Raw genomic sequence first — 25,292 nt, 5'->3', positions numbered from 1 at the left:
TTCAGTTTCTGAACGGTGTAGGCACAAGCCAACAGTTTGGTGACGCTGTCTGAGCCTTATGTCATAATTTTTAAAATCAAAATTTCAAAATTTGGATACCGCCCAAGCCTAATCCCATAGACATTTAAATGCAGCTCCATGTTCAAATTGTTGAATTTTACCCATTTCAATGGTCGAAAACCAAATGTGAGTCACTTTACACACAGCTGATACTTATTGCATTTAAAGGGGGATGTCTGAAGAATAAATTATGTTGAAACTAGGAATGTATCTTGTTTCCCTCTATAAAAACAACTGCATAGAACATACCCAACTGAGTGCCAAAAGTCCACTGAAATGGTCCTGTTGAGAGACATTAACTTGCTCTCAAAAGTGGATTTATAATTATCTATATTTGAATCAGCTTCAAGGATATTTGAAAGAAGGCATCATTGTTTCAACAGTTTCTGAAGCTAGCAAGAGTTCAAATATGCAGTATCGTAACTACATACACATTGACATCCCAATACCACTGAGACTGAACCACTGGGCCTTAAAAAAAAAAACATATCTCTGGCACTGAACCAAACAGGCCTTAAAAATAAAGATTATAAAAGAATAGTTTATTAAGAATGAGAATCTAAACGGATATTAAGATATCTTTAATTCTTTTAGAGTTACAGGCACGCAAACTTTGGAAAAACAATATTTATGCCACTCAGAGAGGTACTGTATGTTCTATGCAATTGTGCTGATAAAAACAACTAAAAGAAAAACAAAACAAGATACATTTCTAATTTCAACATTATTTGTTCTTCAGATATTCCTCTTTAAAAGAAAAAACATCAGCTGTATGCAAGTCAAGTCATCTTCATTTATATAGCGCTTTTAACAATGTAGATTGTTCCAAAGCGGCTTTACAGAGATACAAGGATAGTTTAAAGTAACAGAGATTGTTTTGGCTTTATAGCAGTTCTTGAATAAAGTTATTTTCCAGCTAAAGTTAATTTGATTGATTCACTTCCGTCGCAACAATCATTAGTTATTAATTTAGGGGCTGCTAACACGACACCGTTTAAACCTGTGAGAATGCTGATGGCGCGCACATGCGTATTACGAGTTCAGTCTATTGGTATGCGCGTGAATATATGTGCGCAGGTTTGTAATTCCCTACAAACCAAGCCTTAAAAAATTATCAACTGGCCGGAATTTTGAGATCGCAATAGACGTGAAGGACTATAATGCGTTAAGAGTTCGCTCAAGTACTGCGGAGCTAAACCATTTAGTGCTTTGTAAGTAATCAGCAATATTTTAAAATTTATACGATGTTTAATAGGGAGCCAATGCAGTGTTGACAGAACAGGGCTAATATGGTCATACTTCCTGGTTCTGGTAAGAACTCGAGCTGCTGCGTTTTGGACCAGCTGTAGTTTGTTTATTAAGCGTGCAGGGCAACCACCCAATAGAGCATTACAATAATCTAGCCTTGAGGTCATGAACGCATGAACTAATTGTTCCGCATTTGTCAATGAGAGCATATGACGTAATTTAGATATATTTTTAAGATGGAAAAATACGGTTTTACAGATACTAGACACGTGACTTTCAAATGAAAGATTGGTATCAAAGAGCACACCCAGGTTCCTAAACGACGACGAAGACTTAACAGAGCAGCCATCAAGTGTTAGACAGTATTATAGGTTATTACATGAGGAAGTTTTTTGTCCATTAATTAGAATCTGTTTTTTCAGAATTTAGTAGTAGGAAATTACTAGTCATCCAATTTTTTATATCAGCTATGCATTGCGTTAATTTTGTGAAGTGGTAGTTTTCGTTAGGTTGTGAAGAAATATAGAGCTGAGTATCATCGGCATAACAGTGAAAGCTAATTCCATGCTTCCTAATGATATCTCCTAATGGTAGCATGTACAGCAAGTGAACAGCAGTGGTCCTAGTACTGAGCCTTGTGGTACGCCATACTGAACTTGTGATCGATAAGACATCTCTTCATTTACTGCTACAAACTGATAACGGTCAGATAAGTATGATTTAAACCATGCTAATGCAATTCCACTAATGCCAACATAATTTTCAAATCTATTTAAAAGAATGCTGTGGTCAATAGTGTCAAATGCAGCACTAAGATCGAGTAACACCAATAGAGCGATACAACCACGATCGGATGATAAGAGCAAATAATTTGTGACTCTAATGAGAGCTGTCTCGGTACTATGGTACGGTCTAAATCCTGACTGAAAATCCTTGCAGATATCATTTCTTTCTAAAAAGGAACATAGTTGTGAAGATACTGCCTTTTCTAGTATCTTTGACAGAAAGGGTAGATTCGAGATCGGCCTGTAATTGACAAATTCTGTAGGATCAAGTTGTGTTTTTTTAACAAGCGGTTTAATCATAGCCAGCTTAAAGGTTTTTGGTACGTATCCTAGAGATAAAGATGAATTGATGATAGTAAGAAGAGGATCTATGACCTCTGGAAGCATCTCTTTCAGTAGCTTAGTCGGTATAGGGTCTAACATACATGTTGTCGGTTTAGATGATTTAATGAGTTTAGCGAATTCTTCCTCTCCTATAGCAATAAATGAATCGAATTTTTCCTTAGGGAGACTACAATGCACTCCCTGATGCGATATTGTAGTGGACGGTTTCATAGTTATAATTTTGTCCCTGATATTATCAATTTTATAAGTGAAGAAGTTCATAAAGTCATTACTGCTGTGTTGCTTGGAAATTTCTGGGCTTGAAGCTTTCTTTTTCGTTAGTTTAGCCAGTGTTTCAAATGAATACCTAGGGTTTTGTTTATTTTCTTCTAATAGGGTTGAAAAATAAGCAGATCTAGCAGCTTTTAAGGCCTCTCTGTATGCAATCGAACTCTCTTTCCATGACATGCGAAATACCTCTAGTTTTGTTTTCTTCCAGTTGCGCTCCATTTTTCTGGCTGCTCTCTTAAGTGCCTGAGTGTGCTCATTGTACCACGGCGTTGGACTATTTTCTTTAATCTTCTTTAAGCGCAACGGAGCAACTGTGTCTAAAGTGCTGAAAAAGAGAGAGTTAAAAGTTTCTGTTGCAATATCGAGTTCTTCTAATCTATCCGGGATGCTGAGATGATGAAACTGATTAGGAAGATTATTAATAAAGCAATCTTTAGTGGCAGAAGTGATAGGTCTCACATATTTGTAACACGGAGTCGGCTTTGCAGCCTTGGCTAAATGTAATTTACACAAGAATAGATAATGATCTGAGATGTCATCGCTCTGCTGCAGAATTTCAACAGCATAATTTATTCTGTGATAATATTAGATCTAGAGTATGATTACAACAATGAGTAGGTCCTGACACGTGTTGTCTAACTCCAATAGAGTTCAGAATGTCTTTAAATGCCAATCGAAATGCATCTTTTTCATTATCTATATGTATATTAAAATCACCAACAATTAGTACTTTATCTGCAGCCAATACTAACTCTGATAGAAAGTCAGCAAATTCTTTGATAAAATCTTTATGGTGCCCTGGTGGCCTGTATACAGTAGCCAGCACAAATCTCAAACGTGATTTGTCATTTACACTATATATTTTTACATTAACACTAGAAGTGCCAGAATTCCATAACTACTAGAACTGCCGCAAGCGGTCATTTTGACCGCTAGATTCCAAACTAGGCTATATCTTTAATGATAAATACCCAATTGAGAGATTAATGCATTTATTGTATTAGGATGTCTTTTAAAAACAAAACAACACCAAACTGTACATTTAAACAAGTTTAATTATACATTTATAAATAAATAATATCCGTAGATGTCCTGAACAAAATGACGGCGTATAGCCTATGTTTTCATGTTTCTGTTCGATCGCGCCCGCGACCGCCGACACACACACCATATTCCAGCATTGCAATCTTGACATTGCAGCCTGTTCATTATAGCTATAATAAAATATAATAATAAAATAGTCAACCTAACATATAAAAATTCCACTGCTCTGTTTGTCAGTAGCCTACAATTCGTACCATTTTGCACGTGTGAAGAGGATGATTTTTTCCGTCGATACTGGAACATGAGTGAAGTACTATGAAGGACTAAAAATGACAGAACGAAAAATAAATAAATAAATAAAAGTAGAAATAAATAAATAAATGCAGAAATAATAGTGAAAATAAATACATTTTGGTAATATAAATGGCTATTTCTGTATTTTTACATGTATTTATTTATTTATTTATGCATTTCTATATGTATTTATTTATGTATTTATACATTTATTTATACATTTATGTATTTATATATTTATTTATTTATTTATATATTTATATATGTATTTATTTATACATTTATTTATTTATACATTTATTTATTTCTGTATTTCCACATTGCTACATTTATTTATTTCTGTATTTCCACATTTCTACATTTATTTATTTCTGTATTTCCACATTTCTACATTTATTTTTCCCTGCGCATGTATGCTAATTGACATGGCTAAGCCACGCCCCCTCCACTCACTCAGACAAACATTCAACATTCGGTAACAGGCGCTATGGCAGCTGTCACAGTAGGAGACATTTCACAGGAGGCAATTGATGATTTTTTGCAGAAAGAGGCAGAAAGATTATATATCATCTCGATGTCACCAAAAGGGCCTTAAATATGCATTGGAGGGTTATATTAATAATTTTATTGTTGAGAAGGTCGATAAGCTTCAGCTCCAGACAAAGATTTACAGTTCACAGTGTTAACGTTATAGTTTGATGCTATTTCGCTTCAAACGCTCGCTTTATACGCGTCCTATTCGCTTTGGATTCAAAATGTTCAAGCGTCGAACTAGACGCGATACGCGCGAATTTGACGCTCTATTCGCGTTTGGTGTGAGCGCAGAATAATGAACAGGCTGCGATGTCAAGATTGCAATGCTGGAATGTGTGTGTGTCAGAAAGCAGGCGCGATCGAACAGTGGAAACATAAAAACATACTCCATTTTGTTCATACAGGACATAATTAAAACTGCAAAGTGTTTAGCCTACTTATATTTGTGTAAAACACAACATTGTGCTTTTGTCAAACTGTAAACTCTTGTCAAACTGTAACCTACAACTGTCACCCAACCAAAATCACACACACTGTTTAAAAGCCAAAATGACAAGAAAAAACATAAAAACGAATGAAAACTGACTAACTGCAATGCATTGCAATGGACGTGGAAGCAGAGAATGCAGAGTGTATTGGGTTAGCTATGCGTACTGTGATTGGCTCATCGCGTTCGGGGGCGTGGCTTAGCCATAGGTCAATTAGCATACATGCGCAAGGAAAAATAAATGTAGAAATGTGGAAATACAGAAATAAATAAATGTAGAAATGTGGAAATACAGAAATAAATAAATGTATGAATAAATAAATGTAGAAATAAATACATATATAAATATTTAAATAAATAAATATATAAATACATAAATATATAAATGTATAAATACATAAATAAATACATATAGAAATGCATAAATAAATAAATAATACATGTAAAAATACAGAAATAGCCATTTATATTACCAAAATGTATTTATTTTCACTATTATTTCTGCATTTATTTATTTATTTCTACTTTTATTTTTTTATTTTTCGTTCTGTTATTTTTAGTCCTTCATAAAGTACAAAGCCTATAATAAAGAGTAGTTTACCATTCAAATACATCGCAAATGTTGAAAAATTTTGATTCTAATTAGAGAGTTACGTGAGCCCAACGCCGCTTACTTTCACTTTCGCTTATAGCCTATTTCATTTTGGCTTGTTTATAGTTATTTTTTTCATTCTTGTTCTGTTCTGAATATCATTACATTTAAATGATTTGTTGTTGAATATGTTTAGTGCATTTTTTACCACATTTTATTGTTGTGTATATTAGTATAGCCTATAATAATACCGCGAAATTCAGTGCGGTCAATATGACCGCCTATGGCCGAAATAGGTAAATATGTTCATTTGTTTTTTTGCCTTATGTGTAATTTATATGAAACACATTTTAAATGAAAATACAGACACTTTTAGGAAAAGTCAGGTGCCAGCAGGATTGTATTTATTTTTTCAACACAGTTATTGCAGATATAAAATTCAAAACGGTCAAAATGACCGCCATGGCCGTTCTAGTGTTAAGCACCAACACTTCAAAAGAAGTATATTTAAAACTAGATTTCTAGTTTTAAAACTAGATATTTAAAACTAGTATGCAAAGTGACACACATTTGATTTTTGTGTGTAAAATTTACCATCTAGTTATTTGTTCTTCAGATATTCCTCTTTAAAAGAAAGAACATCAGCTGTATGCAAAGTGACACACATTTGGTTTTTGTGTGTAAAATTTACCAATTTACTCATGGAGCCACATTGAATTTATCATACAGTATCTCTGGAAATGAACCATATTGGGCTGTAAAAATTAAGATATCAAAAGAGAAGTTTTTAACCAGAATCTAAAAGGATATTAAGATATCTTTTATACCTGAGTTACAGGCATGCAAACTTTGGATAAAAACGCAAGAAGTCCTTTTTCCCATTTTTAACCGTTCGCATATAATGCAACAAAGATTGCTAAAGTCAACCGATTTTACTAATAGACCAACCAGTCTCTGTGAAAAAAACAAAAAACAAATGCTGCTGCCATCTTTCTAAAGTCATTTTTACCCTGGCATGTTGTAATCGGGCTCCAAATCTCAGGTGAAAATTGTAATTTTGACCACCCTCTACAAAATAGTGGATTACTCAGTAAATACACATCCATGACATGTAATATTTTGGCTTTCTTCTTCATTTATCAGAATTTTTTATTTTTTGTATCAAAATCTAAAATTTTAGCTAGGGAACACGGAATGACCCAATAAGTTGTTCAGACCAATTCACGTACGCAGCTTACAGTAGCAGCCTGAATACTTTCTGTATGAACGAACCAAGTCACAAGCCCATATTCTATTATCGCGCTTGCAATGAATTTCACTTGTAACCATACCAACATGGCACGAGTTCATCAGTCAAATCTTAATTAACCAACAGCAGCTTCTATACCTGAGTGGAAAGCGAAACAAGTCATGCACAGACCACACAGATTTATGCAGCTTTGATGGAAGACACATAACAGACACAACTTATATCTCTGTCTCTGAAAGTTACTGAAACGAAAATGAAAACACACTGCACACACGAAACTTGTGTGCAGCGCAAAGTGGTTAATTCGCACTGTATGACGTGACAGACAACTCGTTGTCTAGTTCGATTTTGCAGAGAATGAGAAAAGTTACATAGTGTGCCTTTAAGGCCCGGTTTCACAGACAGGGCTTAAATTAAGACAGAAGTAAGCCTTACTTAATTTAGGACATTTAAGAAGCTTTTATACACATGCCTTAGAAAAAATATTACTGGTGTGCATGACAAAACAATGGAACTGGCATATTTTAAGTTATGTCAGTACAAGTTGCTTTCAGTTAAGACAGCTCAAACATCCATTTTAGTCTGGGACTAGTCTTAAGCCTTGTCTGTGAAATCAGGCATATACATTTTTACATTTTAATCTGGACTAAAAAAATGGCCTAAATATTGATTGAAAATGTTCTGATTCTTTATTACTGTTCGGTAACACTTTACAATAATTAGTTAACATTAGTTGATTCATTATGAATGAATGTCATGAATGTCATAATGTCAACATTTACTAATACATTAAAATCAGAAGTTGTATCTGTTCATATTATTATAATATAATGGACCTGAGCTAACATGAACTAACAATGAACAGTTGTATTTTTATTAAATAAGAATAATTGTTTATCTTTATTAACAAAGAATAATAACTACTGAAACAAATGCTATTTTTCATAATAAGTTAATGTTATGTAAAGCATTAACTAATGTTAACTAATGAGACCTTATTGTTAAGTGCTAATGTTCTTTATAATTATTTTGCACTTTAATTGTTTGAAACATTTGTTTACTTTATACATTTTTTGTGTATTATTTAATTGTATTTAAAGGTTCTTCTTTTTGCTATAAAAAAAAGTTATTAAACCTGTTAGGAGGACAACACTTTTTATGTGACTTAATTCAATACCGTGATAATACCATATACTGTGATAAAAGCTTCAGCAATTATTGTGACGCGTCTACTATATAACATTTTGCTTGTAAATGTCTCCTTGTATCCCTTTATTAAGGTAAAACACATTATTTGATAAATATGCATTGCGGCCCTTAAGTTTTTTTAACGCGCTCCTAAATTTTTTAATTCGCAAGCACATGCTCCTTAGGGAAAAAATAAGCAACAAGCCCTGCAGTACCGGTACCCACTGATTTCAAATGCTTCAAAACACGCCTCTGAGTGTTTGTGTAAGCGTTCTGTGAAGAGTGTCAAAGGTTTCCATTTACAACGTGATTTTGCAGTGTTGAGCTTTGTAACCAATCACAGATATATCTGTTGAGCATGTGAACGCAATGGCCAATCAGATGTGTTCAGTCAGAATTCGCTCAATGCCGCTGAGTTTATTTAGCACGAGTTCTGCATGCTTGCGAATCCTTTCATTATTACCAACAAAGTAGAAACACACTATCAATAAGAGAATCATTGCACCGTATATTGGTTATAACGGGAGTTTTCCCAACAGTGCAGTTTTGTGTACCTCGCATTGTAATTGACTGATCCTGTGCGTTAAGTCTTGGCTTGTCAATGCAAAATAATAGATCTGCCACTTTTATTATGTAATGTGTTTCTTTGTTGAATATAGTCAGACATTTAGTCAGACACAAGAGTAAAGTAAAAAGTTGACGGTAGCCATTCCATAGTAGGAAAAAAATACTATGGAAGTCAATGGCTACCATCAACTGTCTGATTACCAACATTCTTTAAAGCAACACTAAGGAACTTTTCCTCTTCGGTCGCCCTACAGGTTGGAAGCGAAATTGTCCATTACCGCTGTCGTAAATAATTTCGCCACCCGCAGCCTACCGTCGCACACACGCTCGCTGTTTATCTAGCACCGGCTTTGGAATGAACGATGTCCACAGACAAGGTAGAGTATGTTGCATGATTTCATGAAAGTATGATGTATTGCGACATCAGAAACGAAGAAAAACAAAATAATGACTATTGCTTGACGTAAAGAAAGTAAAATTTGTAGTTTTCGAACTACTATGTCTCATTCGAACTACAGAAACGCAACCCGTTTTGGCAAACTTGCATAGTGTGGTTATAGCAGATATAGGGCTGCAAAGCGACTTACGACTTGATGAACCACTGATTTTGGAAACATTATTTTAAGGTAAAAAATGTTCCTTAGTGTTGCTTTAAAATATGTCCTTTTGTGTTCAACAGAAGAAAGAACTATACCTTTAATGTAATTTTAAGAAAAGAGGGACAGTACTAGTGTGTCAGCCATCTTTAAGAAAATATGGAAAATATTTGGGTCACGGCTTAATGACCATGGGAAAATGGTGGGTCCCATGGCCCAACCAGTTGAGAACTACTGCTCTAAGTGTCGGTACCCAATTCTCCCATATTTGTGCTTCCATGCTTTACCTTCCTCCACCACTGCAGTCTTTGATGAGCCCAGTAGTCCATCCACTGTGAAGAAGTCCGAGGAGAACAGAACCAGACTAAAGATGATTCGGTTACCTCAAATGAACTAACAGGTTAATGAAAAGGTTGCATTATGTAAAGGCAAAGCAAATAAAATAATGACTAATTTACATTATTTCATCGTGGATATTAGAGTGATCTAGTAAAAAAGTCACTCATTAAAATAACACAGCTGATAAAAATAAAAAATAAGATAATAAGGCCTCACTCACCAACTGGATGAATGTCTGAGCTGATTATCGAAATGATGGCACAGACCAATCTCTGCCAATCCAAAAGGCAATGTCCTATTCACAAGCTCCAAAGCCTGAGTATACTGCTGTAAAGCACCTTGAGGGGAAAATAATAAAATCCCAGATGACTAAAACCATCGCATGGACTGCGCCAAGTGTGCGACATGGTAAAGGCCCTTTCACACTGGACGCGATTTTGACGCACGAATAATTCGCGCGATGGGTTTATTTTTTGATCAGCTGTTTGTGTAATGAGTGCTTTCACACCGAACGCGAATGTGCTGCTGCGAAAAAACGACTTTTATTTTTTTCGCTTCTATGTCGATTTTTTTTTTACTTTTGCGGCGACAGAAAAGGCTTCAGCCAATCACATACTACAAGGACAACGATTTGAAAGACAATGTGTGGCGTAGCATTGCCGAACCAACTCGGTTATCTTGACTGTGCTGTGTGATAGTTTTAGTCGTTGTATAGTCCTGTGCTGTGTAGGCTAGCAGGCTAAACTACATTTGGGATAGAAAGCTAACACTATTATCGTCAAAGATAGAGACAGAGACCGTGTTTACTTTGAACACGTAACAAAATGTAGTGAGACTATTTAGGGCTGCTTTTAGTATACTATACATTCTTTGTGTGATATCTACAGTTTCTAGTCGAATGATTTTTAACTTACTTACTTCGTGTTTTACATGCAATGTGTATTTACATTACAAAACGCACTGTGTTTAGTTGAAGACGAAAAAAAAACTGTGCACATAGGCTACTACCCTTCAGACTCTGTTCTGTAAGATTGGGTGCACCCAAAACCTTCTTTTCTGTCTTTTAAATAAAATGAAAAGCTCGTCTTCACTGGATGCTATGACTGGATGATGATGATGATGATGATAATGATGATGATGATGATGATGAAGTGTCCATGTTTTCTCAGCTGTCGGCGCGATTCGCGCGAAAGTTTTGGAATGTTGAAGCTCTGAACGTCACAAACGTCGCAAATTCGCGTCGCGGCTGATGTGAATGGTTTTGATGCGAACTATTCGCACACGAACTATTCGCTTTTTCGTTTCGCTTTTTCGTTACGCATCCGGTGTGAAAGGGCCTTAACTAAGCGCACTATAACCATAGAAGACGGGTCTGCACTCACCCTGTAGGAGACTTGTCCGAACAGACGCACTGTCTTCCAAAAGTTTTTGAATCTTTTGAAATGCTTCTTCTTTAGTAAAACTGTCTTGGTTAAGGATTTCTTTAAGAGCCCTTATGTCGACAATCCTGACAGGTTCCTCACACGTTCTACTTAACGCTGAAGTATTTATCCCAAATACATATGCCCTTGAACGTATTGCTGAAGTCCACTGCTCAATAATGTTTTTCTTTAGTTCTGTTCCTAAGGGCCCATATGTACATGACCTGGTGTGAAAAGCTTCAGAAGAAATGTAATAACGCTCAGCGCAAAGTTGCATAAAGAAGCTGGTTTCATCAGATCTGTCATCACGGGTAATGCGCTTTGATATATTCCGATGATACCAAGGGATCTTTTCGCTTAAAAGCTGGAGACGCCTTCTGATGCAGTTAAGTAACATTTTGCCAAAGGGTTAAATCGTTAGTAGTTGGCAGCAATGGATTAAAAAAGAGGAAAACCATATATTCTCCAGATTAAGCGTGAAAATTTCTGCAGCGGTCCAAAATAAAAAAATGGCTAACAAGACTTCACCGCTATGGCAGGTTTGAAAGAACTGTCTCATAATATACCCTTTACTTCGTGTTCCGTATGTCCGCGGGTGTTGCATGAGATGGTCAGTACGGTTTTCTTCTCATGCAATGAAGTCTGCAATAATTTTCATGCTGCATGTTTCTTCTTGTATTGTTTATTGGCGGTTGGCAAACATTCTTTCGGTGCAATTGCCGCCACCTACTGAACTGGAGTGTGGAGCGTTCGGCAGTGCTCAGAGGAAAAAAATATTCAATAATTATTAATAATGATAATAACTTAGCCTAATCATAATGGTAGTAAATATAAATCAAATAAAACTATACTCGTGTATAATTTCCTGTTTCTTTTAGATACCTTATCAAAGCTATTTTATGTTATTTTACAAGGCTCCCAGATAGCACACGTACATCGCGGAGACGTCTTTGAAAGATCGTAGCGTCTGGTAAACATCGCATTCGAACGACCGTTTTTTAATATTAATGAGCCGTCTTCCTTACCTCTATACGATGTCTATACCAGTGGTTCCCAAACCTGTCCTGGAGGACCACCAACACTGCACGTTTTCTTTGTCTCCCTACTCAAACACACCTGATTCAACTCATCAGCTCATTAACCCATGTGATAATGAGCTGATGAGTTGAACCAGGTATGTTTGATTAGGGAGACAAAGAAAACGTGCAATGTTGGTGGTCCTCCAGGACAGGTTTGGGAACCACTGGTCTATACGATGAATCTTAAATATTTTAAATTGCATGCTGCCACGCGGATCGAGCAGATCAGACGCAGCCGCGGGTGTCTGGCTTGCATTGTGCCACTCGCATCCAAAACACGGAATATATATATATTTAAATTATACATACATGGCTCATTGTTCGTCGTTGATCAGCATACAATTCGACAAGCATTAAAAACATTGTTGCATTTTTCCCTTACCAGTACATGTGAAAACAAAACTGAGTTTTACCGAAGAGATTTTGCGTTGGCTAATGCAGTTTCACCATTTTTTCCATTTTGTCTTACTACATATATTTACGAAGGACACTTAGCTTTTTTTTTTTCCTTCTCAGTACAGAAAAATATAATATATTAGCATTACACACATGGATTTATTTAAATAATGCTTTCAATGATTTGTTAAGGGCAACTTTATCCTTACTGGATACAAATCTGAATGTATTTTGCAGAAAGCATAAATTAGACCCTTAGACTACCATGCCTGGCTGCTGCTTAGAACGTAAAGTGTAGCATAACAAGCTTGATAATTTGAGTAACAATTTAATTTATTCCATGATCCATGGCTTTGTGTCAGGTGGTTCTTTGACTATGCCATGCACAGAAATAGTTAAACACACACCAATCCATTTTCATATTTTGTTCCAAATAATGATGCTTACAAACTCCCAATGAGCAAGGCAAAGCTGGCAATGGTAAAGAAAACCCTTGTAGATATGAGGAAGAAGCCTTAGGAGTAAACAATATGCAAATGTTAATTTGATTCATATTACCTCACATATTTAATATTTAATGACATTTACTTTCCAGAGAATTGATTCAACTTTAAATGTATTAAAAAAAATTAAGGACACAATGTACATAATGTACTGTAGTAACTGCTGAGAGCAAAAGGGTGAATATAGTCACAAAGTCTGGCTTCTGCTGATGAGCTGGTGCTGATTGGAGGATCTTGGAGCGATATGACCCACAACTTACTCTGGATGAGTTCTGCCAGAACACCTACACGAAAGATCCCTTCCCTAGGAAGTGTTGCAGCTACCATAATACCGTTCTCAAAGATTATAATGAGCTTTAATAGAACAATCTAAAACATTTGCAATGAACAAGGAACAGATCGTGCATGGCAGACACTGGCTATGGACTGCATATTTATAACTTTATTGCATATTTATTATTTAATGAAACATTGATGGCCAGGTGGGTGTGGGAATGAAGGTGGACTAGAGGTAGATCTGTGCATCTGAGGATCAACTATCTCCTGAGCTGTTTGGTAGAGAAAAGAAAATGAAAAAGATGTTAGAGCATTCTATAAGGAAAGTTACTGTGGGTTAAAATACTTATTTCTCACAAACAACATTGGTAGAAACATGAACACAATACTGTCAACAACCTCCTTAATAGATACTAAACAGCTGTGGAATTGAAATCAGATTGAAAATGATTCTCACAGTATTTAATTTAAAAATTAAAGGTGCTCTAAGCGATGTCACATTTTTTAGGCCAAAACATTTGTCACATACAGCGAACATCTCCTCACCATCCGCTAGCTGCCTGTCCCCTGAAAACTGTAAAGAAACGTAGTCTCTGTAGACAGCCCAGGCTCCACAAACGGCAACAAAAACAAACTGGGCTAACCTGCACCACGAAACCCAACAAAATGTTCCAGCCAATAACCAACAAGAAGGATTTGGGGGGTTAGTGTGCGGATGAGGAGGAGGGAGGGTCGAGCTAGCCTCCGTTTTGTTTGACAAAACTTTCAGCGTCAACAAGAAGTGACGTCACCCAACATCACTTTGAGCACCTCTAAAAAAAAAAACCACTTTGTTTTGCTCATTTACCAGTATTGCTGAGATCAAATGTTAACTGGTAGGAGCAGCACCGTGTCCTAACCAGACACCATAACATTCTAGCGACAAAAATTTGTCAGTGGTAAAAATCACAGCTAATCAGAAGAGCGCGCGCTCAGCAAGCTCCAAGCACTCAACGAAATGGATAATTACACAAATCCATGAATATTACACCTTTTTTAACATTATTAAAAATACATAGAGTTACTGAAACAATTGTCTGTTAACAAACAGTTTGAACGTTCTTGTTCACTTTTTTTGTTCACAGGTGAGTTGCTTTCAGTACAGCTATAAAAGACAAACAAAATGATTTTCAAACTTGCATACTCTTTTAAGTAAGGAATAATTGACGACAGGCCGTTGAATTATTAGAAAAATAATGCACACCCGAGGTGGTAATGCGGTCACGACGCGAAGCGGAGTGGCCGTTCACCTCGGGTGTGCATTATTTTTCTAATAATTCAACGGCCTGAAGTCAATTATTCCGCTTATACTACAGTTACCACACCTCGAAACATTGTTCAGATTATGTATTTCAAGACGTTTTTAAAGTTTTTGTCATTAAAACGCTCTTGTATGTAGGACTAATTTCTTACGCATGTAATACCATGCCTCCGTTGCTAATTCCAAAACGTCATTTTAGAGTTAGTGACGGAGGTTTGAGCCACTGATAGCAGACTAATGCTGGGGACACACGACTAGCTGACACATTCTCTGACTGTTTTCATCGACTGCAGCAGATTTTAAACACCGACTTTAAACAAAGACTTAACGCGCTGAACAGGCGTTTGGGCATGATCAGTCATACGTATCAAATTACATTCATAACCGGCCTTAAAGTGTGTCCCCAGTTATTAATGCAGTTATTAGAGAGAGAGAGATGTTGCAATAATGAGACAGAAAAGCATGTGCGTCAATATTATTATTTATTTATTAATTCAATTCCTTTTAATTAATTCGAATTCATTCTTCTTTTTCTATTATTGACAGATGACAGACTAGCCAAATAAATGAAACACAAAGCCCTTTTAACAAGTAGGCCTATCAATAATTATTTATTTGTTATATTATCTGCAATAATAATCCGTGTTGCAGGATTATCCATTTATTTTGCCTATATTCAGATTAATTTTCTATTGATTATAGATAGGAATATACTAGACATTGAAAGACATTGAAAATTAGACAGCTAGACATTGAAAATTCCAGATCAAGCGCATGGGGCTAAATGTTTTTTCTTGTTATGAATTGTATCCTATTTTCTGTTATTACCGTTAACTACGCGAAGTGATATCTTTGGTGATATGGAACTGTAATGTGGTCAAGACCTGCCTGGAACTACTTTAGCTGTGCGTTTCCCTGAAAATAATGCACACCTTAGAACGTTCGTCAACCAATCAGATTCAAGCATTCAACGGCCCTGTAGTATAACATTAAATAATGCACATATACATTACTATACCTGAAATCATCATACTTTCTGTTCCAGCGGTGACGTCGCAGAAATAGTCTGGTTAGGACACGGTGTTGCACATATTCACTCGTCTGAAAGAAGTAAATGAGCATAGCCATTGTATTACATGTAACAATTGTGGTAATTACATGTATACCCCGTTTACAGTTACGGCTCATAAATACATGTAGAATATTAAACCTACATTTCATAAATATTTTAGCAAAACTTATGTTTTAGTCAGAATTATTGCACTCCCATCAACACACAACCATCAAATGCAAGTTATACACTGGAGAAACGAGTCAAGTCCACACGCATCTGTCAAAGTATCTGACAGGGCTAACCACGATAAACTACATGCTTGGTTATTAGAAGCACTTTCTCTGCTCCTGTCAGTTTTGTGATTATGCCTGACTCAAATAATCCTAGCTTCTCCAGTCATAAAAGCTGCTGCTAGTTCAAATTTGACAGATGCTTCACCCAACGGTTCTATGTATCACTAGTACACAACACCCCTAGCAACCACTCTTAGCAACTTAAACATGTTTGATCTCATTGATATTGTTCATTGATATTGAAGCTAGAGTCAATTATTGTGAGGGATTGAGAAAGCAAGTGAGAATCCATTTGAATGTCCTGTAATTTTAACACTAAAGGGGTTTTCCCATGCCCTAGTCTTTACCGACTGACTCACTCATAAAAGATAGATTTTTGCTGAAATAATGTATGCAACTTCTGTTGCTGTTTGTGGTCAGGGACTACTTTTTTTTAGACTAGAGTTCAGTGGTGGACAGCAAATTCACATTTAAATGTAAGTAGACTTATGCCGGTATTCGGTAATGCGATAAATCACGGTAATGAATATGCACAATATTGTTATCGCGTGCACTTCAAAATACCGTGAAAAATAATAGATCAGAATTTATATTTATACAACGCGCATTAGCTTATTTTCCATCAACCACTTAAACAAACACTGCGTATATGCTGCGCGAAACGTGCGCACTCTGATGTAAACAATCCCCACATGTATTAGCTCTGTGTGCATGCGCGCCATGAGCACTCAGTCTAATGTAAACAATCCTCACATGGAGAAGAAGCATGGCGGAAGGAGGAACGCTGCCGTCGATTTATCCCCCTTCTGAAAGCAGGGCTGTCAACTCTATGCATTCAGTGTGAGACTCGCAATTGACACTTTTTACATGCTCTCGCGTCACACATCCATTTTCTCACGCAGAGAAAAATCACGGAGCAAAGTGTACACGGAGACAGACAGACTAGACAGAGCAGGTTACTTTCACAGGTTCTGTACATTTTATTGCGAAATTCAGACAGCAAATACAGTTTTGGCGCTTGTAAATGTGACGTGACAGATCGCTGTAGCGCCTCAGTTCAAGTAAACTGATCATCTGTTAGTTTTTATTTAAAGATGCAGTACAACCGAAAGGTATTTATGCCTCATCCGTAATATTGATCAATCAGTGTTTTTCAGCCACGGAAAGAGGTCAATAAAACTGCAGGTGAACAATTATGTCACAGAACGTTACATTTACCTCAGGAAAGCAATTTTAATGACCAACACGAATTGACTTGAAAAAATAGCTATAGAGAGGAGTATTTTACAAAATATGTGCACTATATTACAATTGTATTATATTTTTTGTGTCAATTGTTATTATAATGAAAACCAAATTATATAATATTTAGAGGTGGGCATAGATTAATTTTTTTAATCTAGATTAATTTTGAAATTAATCTAGATTAATCTAGATTAAAATGGCTCATTTGAATTCTGCCGAAGGCATTCAGAATATGTGTGCTACCCAAATAATGACTATAAAAGTAAGTCTTTGAGAACGGGTTTCTCAAGCCAGGTGGCGCATTAGACCAGGGGCTCATCTCCTGTTTCCAAAATGCATCACAAACTGCTTGAGAAAGCTGTTCTACTCACAGACTGTAAAAGGTTACTACTGTACTGTTACCGTCCGTAGGCAACATTAGGTAGGCCTATGTTATCATCAACTACTATAGGCTATCAATTAGGGATGGGCGATATGGCCTAAAATCCATATTGTGATATACATTGCAGCCTCTTGCGATAACGATATTATAATAAAACCATTTCAGAACAGGTTACACAGACCCTGCTAAACAACTGCTAAATGTTTTTGTTTTTTTGAAAGGGTGTATGTAGTTTTGAGAACATATATTGTGCAAAACTGTAAGTATACAACATAATTTTGCAGATAAATAAAATTTAAGTACACTAGCTGCAGAGACTTAAGTAGGTCTAATGTTTATTATGGCTTGGAGCTTATGACACCCCAAATTTAAAATTAGAATATTGTCTAGCTGATGTCTTTTCAGTTAAAAAGAAACACAACAACGATTCTTAAAATCGGGCGCTTTTAATAAAAAGAGATTATGTGCTACACCACTCACTAAGATATATTGGGAATAATATGCGCGCGTTGGTATTCAGTGATATGTTTCGTTTTGAATTTGAGGTGGTAGAACGGATTAGTCGTGTGTTAACTTACCGAACTGTTACACCACACAGTCTACGTCGGACGGCTTAAATCCGAACCAAGTCCAAATAATGGATGTTGCACGGATCTTTTACACCAGCTTTCACTTTCAGCCGTGTTTACTTAAGATGACGACGAATATGATGCGTTCCAGCCGGGTGTTCCTCGCGGCCGCGGGTAGATTGCGTCATCATAGCTTGTGTAGCTTGAGCCAGCTCCCAACCCAATTTGGAGAATAGATTAACGGCGATATTTTTTTTATCGCACGATAAAGGCCCGTTCACACCAAGCACGATAACTATAAGGATAACGATAAAGATAACTATATATGCGTCCACACCAACGAACGATAACGGTCTTTTTATTCTAAGCACGCGCGCGCGCGCGCCCCATTTTAAATGCGCGAGACCTTTAAATTAGAATGGATTCTGATTGACTGTCAGTGTTTTATCGTTTGACAGCTGAAAAAAAAATCGTTCTGAAAGTGATCCCAACGATATCGTTCCTCATATCTTTATCGTTATAGTTGTGGTGTGAACTCTGTTATTCTTTAATATGGAGAACGATTTTTAGAATTATATCTTTATCGTTATCTTTATAGTTATCGTCCTTGGTGTGAACGGGCCTTAAGAGTCTCGCGTTAACGCCGATAACGGCCCACCACTAATAATATTATATATAAATGTTCATTTGACAGGGCTCTCTGTATGTTTACAGCATTATTTGAGATATATTTTTTCTTGAGAAAAAAACAACATGTAACCTACATCAGGGTTCCAGACTGCGACCATTTTTTGAAAATGTGCGAGTTAAAATTTTATGTGGTCGCATTTGTGCGAGTGCATGGTCATGTACTAATCAGTTAAATTCACGCATGCGCAACAGAACGCCATTGCATAACTTATGTTCAAAATCACTACGGTACGCCTATAATAAGTGTTTATATTCTGACTATTTTATCCCGGCTGCGGAGCTCAGTGCGTGACTCGCCATAGACATTAACCCCCTGAGGTCGGCTATCGCGCCGGCGCGATAGGCTCGTTTTTTTTCGTATGAGTGCAAAAAAAAAATAAAAAAAAATATTCATTTTTATCTTATATGCTTGTGTTATACATCAATCGATCCTGTTTAGTGTGTATTTTTTTTGTGTATGCTCATAATAAAAACAAAGTGTTGTGCTTTTCGCCAAATAAAGAAAAATAAACATGATGCGAGTTCTGCCTACTCTCAGTCAGTGAAGTCAATTCTGAAACGCGTCCGAAAATGAACTAACTCAGCGAATTCTCAGTCAAACAGGCATACAGTCACACAGGCATGAAGCTTGAATTCTCTTCTTTAAAATGAAGTAATTTTTATAAAAAACAAATATTCACAGTTTATGTAATATGCATGCAAAGAGAGAGATGTCAGTCGTTCTCATCTCAGCTAATTAAGTTTTAATGTGCTCCGCCCACGGAGAGCGCGCGCTATTCAAACGCAAATGTGAGGCGATCCAAACAAACCTGTGAAACGCCCACATCAGCTGGATAACACACACCGCGAGTTCACTTTCAGACTTATGTACTTTACGATGCTGTGAGGAATAATACTATCTTGATAATAATCCTGCAAAAATTTACCTCAGAAGTTCTGGAAGTATCATTTCGAGGAGCAAACGGATCCCGCTGAGGAATTAGGTCAGTTCTGTTTGCTTTGTTCTAATCGGAATGAATGAACGCACAGATGCGCGCTGTTGTGGAGCTACTACAGCTGGCAAAAATACTGTTTTAATATGAATCGCGAATACAAAGAAAGATTACACTTGAAATATTGTTACAATTTTAAATGTTGTTGTAATTGTATAACCTTAAAAAAAAAACAACATATATATATATATATATATATATATATATATATATATATATATATATATATATTTATTTATACAAGTATAGATGTAAACAAAATCTTAAAAGGTCATTATAAGCCTTCTCTTTAAATAATTTTATGCTTTATTAGTGACACATTTGGGAAGAGAATATATTCCAAATCTGAAAATACAGTATGAGAACAATTAACTGCACAATTACTAGAAATGTTTACCTTGGATATTGTACAATTTGCAAGCAAAATTTGTGGAAAAAAACAACAAACCAGTTATATATTGTCCTTGCATTCTTGTGGCTCAGTCACACACCTGAATGAAAGGCTCATTACGTATGCAGCCTCATTATGCGGGCCCCATTGACTCCGCAGGTGTGAATCACGCCCACCCGCATATGGCCTTTCCAAACAAAAAGTGTTTTACAAGATTTAAATCAATGTATTGTGTTATGTGAATGATTAGGCAGGATGATTTTCACATAATTTTGAAGAAAAAATTCTAGGCAACGTCATCCATTAGTCAGAAGTCTTATTTACATATATTTAGAATATGTTTTATGGCCTTATTTCAGAAACTTTAGTTTTTTGTTTTTGAAAAAACCATGCATAAACATTATTCTATCAAAAATACAAACATGTACATGCAAGTTGTTCACATATTATGGTAGCCCTGTTTGTGCTAAATAGAGTGAATTTACACCTTTGCCATTAATATGTTTATAAGCAACTGAAAAAAGCACAAATGTCAGGGCATGTCAGAACATCTCAAGGACCCCAAAAACCCCTCAGACCCCAGAGGGTTAAAGGAGAACTCCGGTCAATTTTAACATTGAGCTCATTTTTTTGTACATTTGGAGTGCTGTCAATACAGAGAACAACGACAAAAATCGGTGTTGCCTACACCGAGTTATTCTATTTTAAAAATTTGCACCCTGTTGACTTCAATGGGGCAAGTACTAAACCTGCTTTTAGCCTCTTAACATCCTTGATGTGTCATTACAAGTGCACAGAAAATGTGAGTGATTCCTTCTGAGTGAACACGAGTGAATCTGACTGCAGTAGATGTGAAAGATATGTATAAAATGATGTTATTTAAGCCAGCGCAAATACCTGTGTTTACATCCTGTTTTTCGGTTGAAGTCCAAAGTAATCGATTGCCGAGTTCACGCGCGTGATCATAAGTAACTAAACCTATGCACGTGAACTCGGAAAAAAAAAAACATACTTTTTTTGATAGTTATTTTTAATGGTTTTCATTTAAAAGATTAAAACATTTTGCCAACATGAGGTATTGTGTCACTGTCAGTCTTTTTACATCAGTGTAAAACTAGGGTACGCAGATTAGGACAACTATTCATCAGCATGCATTGATTTATTCCATGTTGTAAAAAAACAACAACAATTTGGTGTGACCAAATCATGTGCTGGTGCGACCAACTGAGAAAGTTGGTCGCACCAGTGCAACCAGTGGAAAAGTTAGTCTGGAGCCCTGTACATGTACTGTAGCCTACCTAATATTTATCCAAAGAGTCAATATTGAATCAAGATTGAAATCCCCCACCAATCCAATTAAAAATATCGTGATAATACCGTATACCGTGATAAAAGCTCAATCAATTAATCGCAGCATGAAAATGTGATACCGGCACATGCCTAAATGTAAGTATTATGTTTTCTAGAGATGCACCGATTACAGTTTTCTAGGCCGATTCCGATTTCCGATTTTTCATTGAGTTTGACCTGCCGATACCGATTTTAGCCGATTCCGATTAAATTTTTTTCTAATCACTTTACAGCACACACAAATATTTATTTTCGATCTTTACTTTAACCCTTTCAAGTTTAAAATATTCTAACTGACACCCCCACCCCCAGTGATTTTTTTCAAGGCGAACGTTCCCTTTAATGTTTCCATGGCGACGCGTCACGCGATACACCGCAGCCACAATAATAGAGCATCACAGTCCCGCCCACAGCCGGTGCCGGAAGTAAAAATTCAATACAATTTCTCCATTGACAGTTGGGGTATAAGCCATAAAAACGTAACCATACATGGTAGACTTAAAACCAGCTACGGCTGTACTAAGCGATTGTATATGCTCATATAACCGCCAAAAGTTCATGGGGCACTAACCTTGTTTTGAGATAAATGCCTTTTATTCGCGATGTCTTGGAGAAGTACTTCATTACCCACAATCCTAAACAATCCCACAGTGATGCATCTGATTGGTGGAGCTCGTGTAAACCCCGCGAAAGTTCGTGAAGACTCAAGATAAATAGAAAAAAAAAAAACTGTTGCGTTTTTTTGCACGGTATCACTGATGTGACATTTGAACCGAGGAGTCTTCATATATGGTATGAGTCATATCAAGCATTTTATGATGCCACTGTCAAAACAATATTTAGCTTAGACATACCCAGAGCCATAGAGAGCTCTTCATGCATTTACTGAACATTTGTGTAATAATTCATGGCAAGTTAATAAACTGAATATGCACTCTCTGGTTTGCTGACCTTCACTTTTTAATTTTCACTTGTTGTTATTAAGAAAATACATTAAATGTTATTAAAATTAAGGATGAACTATAACTTCATGAATAAAATGAGCATGGACCACAAGTGGGAAATTGTTGAGGCATTTGTCAGCAACCTGCCCGTGGGCCGCTGAAACTGATGAGCAGAACGCCGCGCGGACTGCCAGATCTGCACCCGTGAGCCGCGGACCGCCAGCCATGCTTTCCAGTCTATTTACACAATTACTACTGAAAGAACTGCTATAAACGGCACAAGAAAAAGTTCGCGTGGCTGTCGTCAGATTTTAAAGTCGCTCTAAAGGCTCTTTCGCGGTTGTGGCTTCAGTCGACTTCAGTGAGGCGCGGTGGTTTATGGGATGAGTAGTTCCTTCGCTCGGAAATGAAAATATGTACACAGTCTTGTACCTTTGACTTTTTTTGGATTTTCTCGCCGTTTTTTCACTCGAAATGATATGTTGTGTGCCTATGAGTTCAGCCGTAGCTGGTTATCCTTAGCCTGGTAATACCAGACTCTGCTACTTCACTTTGCTTCGTAGACAGAGTCTGGAATGGCATAACAGAGAAGTGTTTTCTCTCTTGCTAGGGGGCGCTTGTCTGAAGTTTAAAATCATTGGTTACCCGTAAGCCAATCACATAACGTTTTGTTATGCGCATGCTCAGCCGCATTTAACTTTCACTGTAAACACATGTATGATGCAAAAACAAAACCATCGAGCGAAATACCGGAGTGAACATGGCTGTGAACGACTTTTGCAGGTTAAGTGAAGTAAATCGACGCATCCACGGTACAATCAGCGTCTACGTCACGGCTCTCAGCCCGCCCTCTGTTCGTTGATTGGCCCGGCTGTTTCCAGACCGGTGGCAAACAGAAAGCTCTGAAGCTGTCTCAGACTGAGTACAGAAGCGAAATGAAATTGAGCGGAAGTACGAAGTCTGACGTAGTCAGGCTAGGTTATCCTCAGACATGCTCTAAAACTCTTTAGATACGGATTTTCGAAAACGTCAATGGGAGAAATGAATGGGAAATTTACTTCCGGCACCGAAGCGCTCTCGGGCTGTGGGCGGGACTGTGATGCTCTATACCATAGACATGATGTCTATGAATAATACTGTATGACAGATGTGTCGCTTTTATTTCGCTTTTCCTTTTTTTATTCAAAATATTCGCAAACTTACTTACCATGTCATCAACTAGCCTATCTGATATTCCGATTCTCAAATAACATTACGTGTAAGTGAGTGTGTTTGGTCGTTAAAAACCGGCGCCGCAATGTTGTCCTGTCAGTCGGATTTACAGCACGTGAATTCATCAGTTTCTCCCGAAATAAATGCAAGAAAGTGGCCGGTGAACTGAGAAGAATAGAGTATAACTTTATAGTTACTTCCACTATGTTTGTCTGATATGAATAACACATGTCGGAAAATTATATTTGAATAGATTGTTATTGCGGCTTCCACAGACATTAGTGTGCATTTTACAAACTCCTAATGTATTGTTTCAATCGTGTTTATGTGTATTTAAATATCTGAAACCTAAAATAAACATTATGAGGCTGAAAACACTGCTTAGTTGTGATATATGACAGCGCTGAACGCGTCCGACTCTGGCTCAGCGCCAGGCAACGCGCGAAAGCACAGTTTGAATCTGGCAGTTATGCGACGTCACTGAACATTCTAAATGTGGCGCTGTACTCTCAGGGGCACAGAAATAAAATCCCATATATGAGACCATACCGCTCAAAAGGTTAATCATGCGGCGCCCGAGTGCATTTGACCGGCATACAATCGGCATATGTCAGACTGACCGGCCGGTCGCCGGTCATGGCCGATCACGTCAAAATCGGCCAATTCCGGTCACCAGCCGATCAATCGGTGCATCTCTAATGTTTTCATTTACTCAAATAGCTAGTGAAACCAGAGTTAAAGTTTCTTAAAAGCTTCATCTTAACTCCATCATTGCATGGCTTCATTTGTCAGGTAGTTTGAGGCAAAACTTGTGCTAATATTAGTTTGATGACCTATCTGTAATTTTGCACTAGTCTATCTCACTTGTGTATTATAAGAAATATCACTCACCCTATAAAGCCCACAACAATAAGAAAAGCAGTAGTATAAGGCAATGGGGTTTCACTTTTATGTGTTTTTGTAGTGCTGTCATGAAAGCCATGTCTACAAAGGTTTTAACTAAATTTGAGTATCCAGAAATATGATTTCTGAAGTATTTTGTATGCATGTCTTGGTGTCATATTTTGCCGTGTTAATGCACTTAAGATTGTACCCCTGTGTTAAGTACCCCTTTCTGCTTTTTTAGAGCAATTCTGGAGAAAATGGGTCTGTGGAAGGTAACTCCCATACAGGCAAAAAAAAAAAAAAAAAAAAACCTTCCAAAGAAGATTAATACACACATCTTTGCTGAAATGTATTGTGCTGTTGTTGCTAACAAGCCATGGTTCATTTGCTCTACCCTTAGGATTGCAAGTGTCCTGGGACAGGAGAGGGTGTGAGTGGGAAACCCACTGCTGAAACTTGGCCCTGGTTTGTCCTCATGGATCAGGTGTTGGGACAGAGGCATTGCACCACCACCCCTGTCCTCATCACCTCAATCCCTGAGGACAGACCAGGGCCGAGTTCAGCAGTGGGTGCCCACGGTGAGGAGGAGCCAGGGGCAGCAGCATCAGGAGCACGAAGGCAGAGGCGAGACAGAGGGCAACTAGAGAGGGAGGAAGAGGCGAGGAGAGCACAGGAGAGTAGGGAGAGGATGGACAGGCTGTTTACTCTTCTT

The 25,292-nt window shown here is 37.1% G+C and overlaps 3 protein-coding genes across 5 annotated transcripts in view; all 3 read right to left on the bottom strand.

Moving 5' to 3' along the window:
- The window catches only part of polg2 (polymerase (DNA directed), gamma 2, accessory subunit), a 67,595-nt gene extending 55,879 nt beyond the window's left edge, over positions 1 to 11,716 (bottom strand). Inside the window, exons 1-3 of one of the 2 annotated variants that reach the window (XM_079882594.1) lie at positions 10,981 to 11,716; positions 9,819 to 9,936; positions 9,547 to 9,652 (exon numbers count right to left, since the gene is read on the bottom strand). In XM_079882594.1, the coding sequence (XP_079738720.1) occupies positions 9,547 to 9,652; positions 9,819 to 9,936; positions 10,981 to 11,416 (660 nt within the window). In that variant the 5' untranslated portion in view covers positions 11,417 to 11,716. The remainder of the gene's footprint in view (positions 1 to 9,546; positions 9,653 to 9,818; positions 9,937 to 10,980) is intronic. The other variant, XM_079882593.1, reaches the window with a different exon arrangement.
- srp68 (signal recognition particle 68) overlaps positions 1 to 25,292 on the bottom strand; it is a 300,325-nt gene that overhangs the window by 162,227 nt on the left and 112,806 nt on the right. The gene's annotated exons all lie outside the window — the stretch shown is intronic.
- LOC307165206 (uncharacterized protein) overlaps positions 12,636 to 25,292 on the bottom strand; it is a 26,303-nt gene continuing 13,646 nt past the window's right edge. For both annotated transcript variants that reach the window (XM_079882611.1, XM_079882610.1), the window contains 2 exons: positions 15,592 to 15,674; positions 12,636 to 13,545 (listed from right to left, as the gene is read on the bottom strand). Coding sequence is in view for 1 of the 2 variants with exons in the window: in XM_079882610.1 (XP_079738736.1) it covers positions 13,530 to 13,545; positions 15,592 to 15,674 (99 nt within the window). In the remaining variant the exon portion in view is untranslated. The remainder of the gene's footprint in view (positions 13,546 to 15,591; positions 15,675 to 25,292) is intronic.

The sequence above is a fragment of the Squalius cephalus genome (assembly GCF_949319135.1).
Source record: "Squalius cephalus genome assembly, chromosome: 10".
Lineage (NCBI taxonomy): Eukaryota > Metazoa > Chordata > Actinopteri > Cypriniformes > Leuciscidae > Squalius > Squalius cephalus.
The sequence above is the reverse complement of the archived record's forward strand: the minus strand, read 5'-3'. Positions and strand labels throughout refer to the sequence as shown.